Below are 12,853 nucleotides of genomic sequence, written 5' to 3' on the forward strand. Positions count from 1 at the left end.
AGAGAGAGAGAGAGAGGGCAGTGATAAAGGGGATGCATTACGGGGGTATAGATCTGTTTTTGTATTAGCAACTTCCAAATTAAATTAAGTCATTCTTAAGGACCTGTGTATATTTTTTGGGGTGTACATGTGAACATTTATATGCATTTAACAAGTTGAAGAGTTGTCAGGTTTTATATTGCCGCTATGAATCAATTCATACTTGAAATATTTAACATATAGAAAAATAGATGAAAATTAAATCAAGCTGACTTTTGACCGTCTGAAAAAACCCAGATTATCCCAGATGAATATAAAGCCTATGAAGAAAATCTAGTGGATAACTAACGTTTCCTGCAAAACTGAAAAGATAACAACTGCGGGAGAAGTTGAGGTAAAAGGGTTAAGTGATGTAAAGTAAAAGAAAAAAGGCACTAGAACTTTTCCACTTCTTTCCTCTCAACTATGTTGTGTCATGGCCACATGGTGAGGGAGAGCTAAGCTAAGGCCTCACGAAAGCCTTCATGTGTTTTCTTTCATTTTGGACACATACTTACACAAGTTAAAAGTCCTACTCTCAACTCCAACAGCTACTGTAACTAATGATCCCACTTTTCAATAAACCGTCCTTCTTCAATTATTCTGACTATAACCTCACAATCTCCCTCTCTCTTTCCCATCCCCCATCCCCTCCAAACCCCATGGCGCCCACCCTCCACCTCCACCATCTCAGTCTCAGGATGCAGAGCAGTGACAGGGCCAGAAGGTAATGATACAGCTGCCATGATGCAACAAGCAGACCTGTCGACTGTCAGGAATTGAAATCATGAAGGAATAAGCTGTCATTAAGAGGCCCTCTCCCAGTAGTGGAGCTGTCAGACGCCTGCCTTCTGCCTACTCTCTCTCTCTCTATACTCCCGTCTCTTCTCTGCCAGTCCCACCCCATTTGCAGTCACTCCCTCGCCCTCCTCTCATTTCTCTCTTCAATCCTCTCTGTACCCCTCTCCTTCTTTCCTCTTCTGTCCTCTTCCAACCAATCATAACCCTTCTCCCTCTGCACCCCTTCCCCAACTCCCCCACTCTCCATCTCAGATTCCTCTTTTCCACCTCTTTCCCCTACTCTCTGGTTGTTGCTGGAGCATCCTCCTCTCACCTGTCATTTTACCGCTAGACTATGGGAATAGCACCATCCATGTGCACACACATGCACATAAAGACAACATGCTTGAGACCTGCACACACAACACACAGAGATTTCTCTTAACCCAGTGGCACTGTACACACTGCGCCAAATGCCATACCCTCTGCCCAATGAGATGCATTTGTGTCTGTGTGTGTATGTTTTCTCTGTGCGCACATGTCTGTGTGTACATATTTTAGACTTATCTTTAACATACACATTTTGCCAGCTTATTAATGTGTCATCATAATATAGCAGAATGACAAAGATTGTGATATATCCAAAGACAGGAGCACAGTGGATATGGGTGGCAGAGACAGGCGATGGGGTGTAAGAGACAGGCTGCCCCGGGATTCACCCTGTGATTTTGTGTGTGTGTGTGCATGTGTGTTGTGTTAAGGGCCTGATTAACTAGCGCAATCAGCAATTTTTTCCCTCTGGAAGAGAGGAACAGCTGACTCAAAGTTCCGAAGAACATGGTTGAGAATTTCAGATGGTGGTGCCTTGACACTATGTGCATGTCCCATTCATACCATAGAATTGCACTGCATCCACACACACACTATGAGTCAAATTAACTGTGTGTGTGTGTGTGTGTGTGTGTGTGTGTGTGTTTTCATGCTTGCTCATGTGTTTTGCGAAGCCACAAGCTCCCCCCATATTTTCCGAATGCACTCCATTTGACCCTTTGCTGCAGGCTTTGAATTTCCAATCAACTTCCCATGAGTAACTTCACATGAACTGCACTTGAGGCAAGAGTTTCTTGCCACAAAACATTTTTGGAAAATGGAGCCTTATCTAAACATAGTAAAATGTATAGTAAAAATGTCAACATTTCACCCAAAACTGCAATTTTGCAAAACAAAATTTGTAAATCAAAAATATTGAGGAATTGTCATGGTACCAGAGCTGTCAAATGCCTAATATAATATAGCCAAAATAACTGCCTATACAAATATGGATATGTTAGTGTTAGTTATGGAAAACATGTTGGCTTACCATTTTGATTGTTTTATTGTGCTCACTAGTCATGTGGTGTACTTTTCAAGCATACTGCAATCCACTGAAAATACCACACTGAATAACCATAATGGGTACTGTCAATGGGTATGTAGTGTGACACAAGTTACACTTATTGTCTCTGCGAGTTAACGGCTCCTCATCCTCTCCTTGAAGTTCCTTGAAGGTAAACTAATCATCAAAATGAGCTGATGGCTTGTTGGGTTAAGAGGCCACATAGGACCGGCCAAAGCTTTTGCGCTGGCACTGTAATAACAACTATTCCTTCAAGTGGTCTCATTCACAAACTTACATGATCACAGGATTTTGCTCTAAATATGGCGTAATGCTGCTGATTGTGGATTTTGCTGTCCGTATTTGCTGTGTCACAGAGCTACTGTGTCAGAGAGCTGTCATTCATTTGTGAGTTATTGATTGATATGTTTTATCACTTGTTTGCTGCATGCATGTAAATTAAGATATGAAATGTATGTTTATTACCAAAAAAACAGCTGCACTAAATCACGGACTACACTTCTTTCTTTAGATTGTATAGATGCTGTAACTCCTATACATGCACCAATACCTCTACACAAATTTCATGGTATGACATAATAAACCACAAACATGGCTGTAATAGATGCAGACAGCATGAATTGACTGTAAATGTGTGTGCCTGTCTTTCCAGTGCACACACACACACACACACACACACACACAGAGTGCAAGGCCTGTGTGTGGTAAATGCCTGGATGATGATTTGTCAGGGTGTAAGAACACGATTTCTTGTTTACTATGATGAATGAGCAACACTCGCACTCCACACACCATGTTCTCTATATCGAAGCTGTCACTTTGGCTTTCTGCAGCACAACCCTGCCTTCTCCAACTGTAATACTAGCCAGGGTAACTGTAATTCAAAGTCTTGGGGTAGCCAAATCATCCGTTAACACACACATGGACACACAGGCAAGCAACCCAAATCTCTCCTGTTGTTGTACACAGCAGGAGAGGGCTTTACACAGCAGTGAAAGTCTTTATGGCATTCAGATGGACGAAACGAGGGAACGAGGGGGAGAGGGAGAGCAGGATCTCCCTTAAGTCAATTTGAACAGCAGGCCGATAAAATTACACAGGTAGTCGTGGCCCGGCTGACAAATGAACACAGAGATGGGGATGAAAATAATAAGAAAGGCAGAGCCACCTTTTGCTTGCTGACACACAGATGCATACACCCGTGTGTGATCATACGGTAGAGAAAGAAAAACTAATCTATATTTTACATTATATTATCTCTTCCTCTCTCTCAGCTCACCCGGACATGAGTATACAGAACTACATATGAATCATACATCATAAGAATACATAAATGTTTTCTTGTATAATAATGATCATGTTGATGTATATGCGTCATTTCACTAACAAGACAATATAAGCCTCAATACTGGGTTGAGCACCGTACAGTAATAGTATCATTCATGAGTTTGCACCTGTGAATGAATGTCTGCTTGTTACTATGTGCCTCTCTGATTATATGATGCTGTGGAGTGCAGAAATTTCTCAGCATCATATAATTTCTCATATGACCCCAGGACAAAGTTTCCTTTCCACTCCACACTTGTGTAAATTGTACAATGAAGTTACTGAATTGGGTCGGTGCAGTACATCAGAGTATAACCTATGAAAGCACACAGCAACAACAAATTACCCACAATCACATTCAAACCTCCAGTCAATACAAAAATACAAAATGCCATGACACTCTGCTTCTCACTGTGGCACAACACCTTCCACAGCCCCAAACATTCAAGCCTGCCCTTCAGAATAAACAGTGTGTGTTGCACTTGCCACACCAATATCCTATCAGGCTAACCACTGTGGTAGTGGTGGTACAACCACATGATGAGCACACTGCATGACTTTTTCATTCAGAAACCCACAAAACTCTACACACCAAAGATGTGTCACAGTTTATACTCTGTGCAAAGGAAACTACTATGTGGAAAATAGAGGATATAAATATAATGTCTTTAGAACTGGCTGCACAAAATCCTCTTCTGACATATTATTTACAGTGTCCTCAGTGCACTCAGACCACCCTTCCCTCTTAGTGAAACATAAAAACAGGACATCTTGGATGAAAGATCAGAAAATCAGTTCAACATTAAACAGAATAGCTTGAACTTCTTTTGTTGTGCCCCCTACCGCCATGGCTCTGGTGATGAAGGGAATCTGTGTCCCTGAGTCCAGGTCCTGGTTGATGATAAGTCTACGGGCCCACTGACCAGCCCGCACCACACCACTGCCCTGAATCAGCACCAGCAGCTTGGACGGATTGGACAAGGCATCTGGGCTCAGGTAGATAAAACTGGTGGGCTCATCTTCTGTAGCATCCACCTAAATGTTCAGGAAAACAGGTTACCATGTGTTACTGATGTCAAACCCCAAAAATGTCTTCTATAAAGAAAAATGTACACTTTACTAATTGTGTAAAGAAAACAAAACTGCTGAACATGACTTCATAGACTTTTGGGACCTTTAACTCAATCAAAATAAATCTCTGCTCTTTTCATGCAACAGCAGCAAATGCAAAATATGATGAAATTGTGATTTTATAATTAGAGCTTTGATTTCTGCTGCTTCAAAAAACTGCCTGATAAAGATTATGAAGAGAAACGTTAGAAATGTTCTTATGTTACATGCACAAGTTTAAGGAAAAACAGCCATCTCCTCAGTGGCCTTTGTAATTAAAAAAGCTCATATGCATCAGTACACTAATTATCAATAATCATGATTAGAAAACAGCCTTTGTGTGATTAAAACTGAGGCAGAAAGTAAAGTAAAGACAGAAAGAGAGGCTAAGTGAGTGTTTGTGTGTGCATGCACTCTGTCCACTTCCCATGTGTCTTTGCATCCCTCCCAAGTCTGCCTGGAAGAATCTCTAAGGAGACAAACACTGTCCATAAAAGCCATGGGTGGCAGCTGCAAGAACTTAATCCAAGCAGACAAAGAGAGCCGAGTGGGGGAGAAAATCTTACCCTTTATTCTCTTGTGCTCCCTCATTCCCTCTCCCTATACTTGGCTGTGGTTAATCTTCTTAAAATCTGCGGTCACAAGTTCAATGCCACGCAGGTGGACGGACCCACCAGTAACACACAAATACACACACACACGCCATATACACGCAGGCGGGTGGGCAGCAGAAAAGTAGAACAGAGCAATTTTCCAGAGGAATAATGAGATAAATAGGCCAGGCAGATAAACCAGTAAAAGTGTATGGGGGCTAATGAAAGGCGCTGAGTCCCTGGCTAGGTGATTTATGGACACTGTTAGCGCTGGAGCTAACTCTGCTATGCTTCTAAACACCAGCGCAGCCTAACATCCCCATAAACGCAGCCTGAAAAATGATCACAACTTTTATAAACAGAAAAGGAGCAGGAATGGAGGGGTAAAGGGGGGCAAAAAGAGACAAACATGCTTCCAACAACAAATAAAAGGGATCAAGTGTGTGCTCTGAGCCTGGATGAGCTGGGCAAAGAATAACTCCATGATGGCAGAGTAGAAGTCCCCTTCAGCGCAAATGAATGCAAAACAGATTAAGCATCAGCATGCTGCGCCTCTGTGCCTTTGAAATGACACGTCACAATACAGTTAATTTGTTGAGGAGACACTTTTGCACAAAGGATGTGGGCAGGGGAGGGGGTTAAAGAAAGAGAGGGAGTAAGAGAGAAACTGAGTGAGATAGAAAGAGAAAGACAAAGAATGGTAGTGAATGAGGAGAGCTGACTCCCCACAATCCCCTTTTCTTTATTTTTTTTAAACAGGACACTCAATATCATAATCACACACTGAAGCCTAAGCATTTACGTCAATTTTCATTTTTAATACTCCCTTTAATCTTCAAGGGCATAAATCAAAGAGGAAAATGCTTCTTTTCACTTTGGGTACTTACTGGCAGGATTGCTTTAGTCATGTTGCACTTTTTCTCCAACAGCTCATAAACATACTGAGTGATGATCTGGAAAGAAAAAAAAGACAGGACACACACACAGTCAAACATTACATTGATAATACAGTCTAATGCAATGAATATTTATACACTGCCGTTGATACAAATCCATCCAACAAAAGCCAACTAAACTCTGTGTGTATGTGTGAACAAGTAATAGCAACAACTGTCATGCTTGCAAACAGAATAAAAAATACTATTCAAAAACCGCGTTTGCCCTCTGGTGTGTGTGTGTGTGTGTGTGTGTACATGAGGCTACTTGAAAGGGTCTGGATCATAAACGTGTGCAGTGTGTGTGTGTGTGTGTGTGTGTGTGTGTGTGTGTGTGTGTAGGTGTGTGTGTGTGTGTGTGTGTGTGTGTGTGTGTGTGTGTGAATCACAGTGCAGTTAGAGTGTTGAGGTTGTAAGTGCCAGGAGAGGAAATCTCCTGTACAAGCGAAGGGCTGATGTAAGTTATGTTTATCCCCGCAGCCACAGCACTAAAGAACCTTGTATACCGAATCATTCCAACCCCGGGCCAAGCCTTTCATGGTTCAGTGACATTAACAACTTTCTTTTCCATTTTCCCTATATTTTCTTTCCTTCTTTTCTTCTCCCCATGTCCTGCTTAGCTGAGAACAGAGAGAAGTGCTTTGTAGAACAGATTTAAATTTTTGATCAGTTGTGAGAGAAAGACAGAGGAGTGGTGATAACAGATGACAGGGCACATGACCGCTGGCAGTGAGCTGTGTTGGAGCTGTTGTGGCTGTGATGATATTTCCCAAACACGTGCAATGACAGACTCCCTGTCCTGTACATGTCACAACAATACAATGATGGACTACAGGGAGAACTGAGTAACATGCTGTCTGGCTCCGCTGTAAAGTCTCACTTTGGTTAGCTTTTGAAGCATCAGCTTTACTAAATCAGAAAAACCAAAGGCTAGCTGTAGCACCACAGCTATAAAATGAGACTGACTAAGTGGCTGACTGCAATCACAAACAACGATCAACCAGAGACTGCCATGTCTCACAGCACAGAGTGGCATGATTCTCATTAATGTGTTGAAAGGGGGAAAATTGCATTGAGATTTAATAACAGGTCAATAGACATTTACACATTCAATGTAATAGGGATGCACAAAAATAAAACTGTACTTCAGCTTTTTAAATATCAATATACACCATCATACATTCACAAGCCACTCGTGTATTTCTGAAGCCAATCAAAGGAAACTTGTTGATATGCTGAATGTCACAGAAACATAATGCTATTTCTTAAACCAAGGAAGCTAGACTCAGTCCAATCAACATTACAACATGTCTCCAAGTTCCTTAGAGAAGTGAGAAAATCTCACTGCCAAACATGACTATTACTAAAATGTACCAACAAGTTAAAAAAAACAGATTCTTTTGGGCCATGATCTGCTTAGCTTTTGTAATTTTTGGCACACCGAAAACAAAATGTTTTCTTAAGACCACCTGCTGAAATGTCAACCTCGGGACAATGAAATTATGCATAATCTAAATTACATGTTCCAAATTCCAAACACTTTTTAAATGGCATGAATTGGCATTTTCACACAGAAAATAAAGGAAAACAAAAGGCCAAATGCAACTTAAGAGTACTCAAAAAAAGCTTCTAAGTCAAACGTGAATTCTCATGATAATCACAATATTGCCATGCTCTTTTATGCCCGAAAGAAACTCAATGCTAACTTGATTTAATGCTTAAAGAACAACATGCAAGAATAACATTAGGCACCAGACACATATTAGCCTTATGACAGCCAATCAAAGGCCAGCAGACGGACCAAATGAGATGATCGATTCTACCATTTGACCCTGTGAAGGGGGGAAAAAAGCTAGAGAAGCTAAAACAACCCCACCTCACCCCAGCCCACCAAACCTCCAACAGCTAATTCACTAAAATGTCAGCTGGTCTGATGAAGACTAAAATGATTCCGGGCCTCAGTATGCTAGTGTTTAATGACATCAATAAGCCTCACAGGAAATTTCATTTGCACTATGTTATTTGTTCAGTGCCTCAGGTGGTTCCAGAACCATCTGATATAGAATAAGGAGAGACTGATGGGGAACGAACAAGAGAAGAGAGAAAAGGTGGAAAGAATGCATGTGTTTCACTGTGTGAATGAATTTCCACTGAAAAGGATACTGTAGATTATAAGTAAGAATCGAATATCCAAGCTTGAATATAGGTCGGTCATCTGTGTGCTTTAGTTCATTATGTAAACTGCAGCCAGATGACCCTTTCAGTAAACAAGATCCAGACCAAAAGTTGATAAAGGGACAGTACTAGTATTCCACTGGGTCAAAATCTGATTTTTCATGGGGGTGGGAAATGGGATAGACTCAAAGAACAGGCACTTAGAAACTCACAAATACGTCCTGGTGCACACACAAACGTGCGCAGACACGCAGCCAACCTCCTTCTGTGTGGGCCTCTGAGCACTATGTCTCAGCAGCTGATCAGTACAATAGGAAAAGCCTCTTTGTCACCTAATTACCAATGTGTTATTAGTGCTTTAATGAAATGCCTGCAGGAAGCAACGCTGAGTGCCTGCATTGTCGGCATTGGACGATAGGAGAAGCAGGGATTTGGCAAATAATATCAAGACACACAAAGAGAAGGGAAGGGGGGGGATAAAAGCAACCTAAATCAATTCAAATTGATAGGTCTCATAACCATAAACATGCTTACAATGTCCTTTTTTATCTGCAACAAATATGTACTATCATTTAGGTTGACAAGGTGGGTGCAACATTATCTGAAATGTCAATGTAAGCTTAGATTCTCTCTACCATAAAAAGTGGAGGGCAAAGTCCCAGACTGCATAATTTCACTGCCAAAGACACAGATCAATGTCAACGAGTGACACTTCACAAAACATTTGTAACCATTGTAACCCTCACTGACTTTGTCACCGTTGTCACAAAGTCAGCCTTCACACTGAGTTGTGAAAAGAGCAAAAAAGTAGAGTTTCCGAATGATGATGTATCCTAGAACAACAGCAAGCTTTTATAAGGCCGTGAGAGTGATCGTGAGAGAGTCTGAAATAGACCTTCTGCGGCTGAGGTCACCTCTATGTCTGTGGTTTGTTTGTGTAGAGGAAGCATTGTGGCGATGAAGCAAGAAGAACAGGATCAGGGAGGAAGGAAGGGACTTAGAGGAAGGCTCAGTGGGAGGAAAGAAAGAAGACAAGAAGGGAGAGATGGAGAAGCAATTCCCAGGAGCCAGAAGTTCGTGCCAGCTCCCACTGCAGTGAACAGCTGAGAGGAGAAGGAGTGATGGAAGGAGGGATGGAGGGGAGAAAAGAGAGTAAACATAACAGTGGCCTTGATAAGGGGCCTTTAAGTGGGTGGGCTATGACATCAACTCCTTACAAACCTCTGGTCATCCCCATAACAATCTCTTCATCACTCTCAATCACACACCAAGCCAAGGTCTTAATAAAGACCATTGTGGCTGCAAGTTGATATGTTTTTAAACTCCTTGCTACAGAGATAGACCTCCCACCTTATGTGTGCACATGTATCAATTAAAGTGCATAGGTATGTGTTCTTGCACTGATTACAGTCATGCCTGGTTTGGCTGACCGCACCTAAGGCGATAAGGAAATGATCTTTCCTGGGCATATACAAAACAAACATGAGGAGGAAGAGAACCAGGACAGGAAGAGGTGATTGGATAGAAAGGTAAGAAAGACAAGAAGAGGAGGACCGGGAGGAAGTGTTTCATAGAGATAAATAAAGACTATTTAAGACCAATTTGAAATGCGGCAAGCCCACATGAATTGTTTAAACAAATTTAATGTAATCAGAAGTCATAGTTACAGAGCTGTTTTAATGCCTTGTAAGGCTTCTAGTTTAAATAATGTAACAGGAGACATTTGTGGGGGCCAAGAACCCTCACTGGTTTATCTGGAAAAAAACTTTCAATTTCAGTGTCAGCCATGGGCATAAATAAACTCAAGACAGCAACACATACTGTATACACACATAAACAAGAAACTCGTGTGTAGACACACACCTCTTGTCTCTCTAGTCCAGAGCCCCCTCCAAAAGCCACTTAGCCATAGAAACCAGAGAGCAAGAAGACGCATCAAAGCTGTTTATATAATGAAACTGAAAGAGCTGTCCAATGCCGTATCACTGACTACACCCAGGAAAGCATTCCTTCTTCTCCAGAGAATAGAGGAGTGGAAGAAAAAGAAAAAAAAGAAGAAAATCCCCCTGAACAATGCAGCACAACAACAGCAAAGCATACTCAGAAAGAGAGCGAGACTGCAAAAATGAGAGAGAGCATGAGGCAATAGAAAGGTTGTTTATTTTAAGTCAGCCTCGTGTACCAACAGAAAGTGGTATTAAAATAGAGCCTATTGTTGTGAATTTGTGATCTGTCAGTCCATGTGGGAAACAAAGAGAGAGAGAGACGAGAGAGAGAGAGAGAAAGAGAGACTGGTGTAATTCCCATGAGGTCTCTGTCATTCTTCTGTCAGAGGAGAGAGGTCTCTCCAGGGGAAGAGAAAGTTCTCAGACACAGACTGACAGACAGACTGTTTACACTTAGCGTAGATATCCCTCTCTCCCCCTCACCACTCTCCCTGCACTACTCACATCCTAATGGCATCGTAATGACCTCCTCAGGTGTTAACTGAGAAGCCGGCAGAGGTCTAATTCAAAGTAAAGTACTGTATGCCACCATGGGTGCCGGCGGTAGCGACAGATGCCAACGCTGCAACTACCAGCCCTCCTGCCTTTTCTCCAACACTCCCCTTCAAACCCCCACCCCCTGTCCAATTCCCTTCTCTTTCATCAACTCTAATCCAACTCACCCACTCCCTGCAACCATTTTTGTCTGACTGTGTCTGCTTCCTCCTCCGTGCTCTCAGCAGAAGCTGCAGCAGCAGTGTTTAAGTGTTTTGGGAATGGAGACGTGATGGCAGTCAGTGAATCTGGGCAGACAGCTGTCATTTATAGTCCCTCTTTAGAGAGATCCCATTATCTTCCCAACAAAATGGTCCATGACTGGTATGGGGCTTCCTGATGCTTTAAGTACAGTATGGAGACCTGTCTCCGGGGTTCCCACTGATGCAACATGACAGCACCATGACTTTTTAAAGTTAATTATAAGACCTCTACAACTTCAAAATGTAATTCATCTCTTGTTGGTTAATGTTGATTATCTAAAGGGATAAAAATGTACAACATTTCTAAACAACTAATGAAATAAATGTGTGAAACCGTACTCTAAGTGACTTAATTGTAAAGTTTTAAATTATAAACTATGATTTTAGTAAATAAGTTGCTATATCTATCTGCTGTAACCTCCACTATTAGTTTTGTGTCGTTGTTTGCTTTGAACCTAACTCTTTATGGGATGAGGGTGGCATTTCATAAAGAATTGAGCTGTCTTAACTTCGGTACCTACCTTCACATTTTTAATTCAGATGCTCTTTAAGGGTCTTAATGTACTTTAAAACTGAAATGGATGCAGACTTCTGCAGAGTTGTGTTTATGCTACACTGGGTGTCTGTTTAGGAAGATGTGTTCACACGTGCAGTAGACAAACAACATCCGTGTGTGGACTCCATTTGGGCTGCATGTACACAAACACTATGGTGTTACACTGGCAGATGACAAAATTTGTGTTACAGCAATGTGACCACGGGAGGTATGATTTTATCTTAATGGGTAGTTATGTAAGCCAACTCTTCAAAGCAATATCAGCTTATCCAAGTACACAATTCTCTGCAGGTCTTCCACAACGATCTGTGTTAAATCCCACCCATTTTATATTGTTATACTGCATATGATGTTTGTCCTGAGACAAGCATCCAAATGTATGCAGATGATATTGTAATTTATGCACATGGTAGAGGTATAATACAAGTTGCTACCATAAACTGAGTTTATGATGATATAATATAATATAATAACCTTGTCATAATTTATCGTTATCAAAGAAAATTCTTTTGCCATTTTCCTCAGTGTTCTGCTCAAGGGCCTTAAACCTTGGCCAGCTGGTCAGCGTTATGACAACACCCAGCATCTATAATGTGGAAACAGAGGGAGACAGGAAGAGAAAAAAGATAACAGAGAGACAGCAGAGAGTGTAGGAAACAGACAGAGAGAGAGAGAGATGAAGAAACAGAGAGAAAAGGAGAGAGGGAGAGAGACGGCTTTCTAATGCAGCCATCTGGCTAGCTTCACTTCATTATAATATTCTGACTGTGTACGTGTGTGAGAGTGTGTGTGTGTGTTTACAAATTTGTGAGTGCCTTCCATTCCACAGATGCAAGCAGAGCAGAGAAGAATCCTCATTTATTAACAGCTTAATAGAGCTCCATCTGGGCCAGACCCTATGCTTGTCTTCTATCAGAGAGATTCATCACTGAATCACAGGAATTAGACTACAACTGACACCTACACAGGCTGAGGTGACCCTGCTACACTGAGCAACCCTGTGCAGATAACGGGCACTGTACTACAGCTGTAATACAGCCATTACGATAACGTCAGAGACACTATACCAGTAATCTATGGGGTTTTCAATCTTTTTGGGAAATGTTTTAGTTTTAATATGACAAAACACAATAAAAACTAAATTAGGCCAAGGGTCACCAACCTTTACTGTCCATGATCCATTGTTTGGGCAACAACAAAATTAAAAATCTGTCTGGAGCT

General features: G+C 41.5%; 1 protein-coding gene across 1 annotated transcript in view; it reads right to left on the reverse strand.

Annotated features, from left to right (window-relative positions):
- Window positions 1-12,853, reverse strand: part of fam172a (family with sequence similarity 172 member A) — a 139,825-nt gene that overhangs the window by 113,096 nt on the left and 13,876 nt on the right. The window contains exons 5-6 of the mRNA XM_035658690.1: window positions 6,111-6,176; window positions 4,364-4,555 (exon numbers count right to left, since the gene is read on the reverse strand). Of these exons, the coding sequence (XP_035514583.1) occupies window positions 4,364-4,555; window positions 6,111-6,176 (258 nt within the window). The remainder of the gene's footprint in view (window positions 1-4,363; window positions 4,556-6,110; window positions 6,177-12,853) is intronic.

The sequence above is a fragment of the Morone saxatilis genome, unplaced genomic scaffold, assembly GCF_004916995.1.
Source record: "Morone saxatilis isolate NCDOM2014 unplaced genomic scaffold, NCSU_SB_2.0 Contig16, whole genome shotgun sequence".
Taxonomy (NCBI): Eukaryota; Metazoa; Chordata; class Actinopteri; family Moronidae; genus Morone; species Morone saxatilis.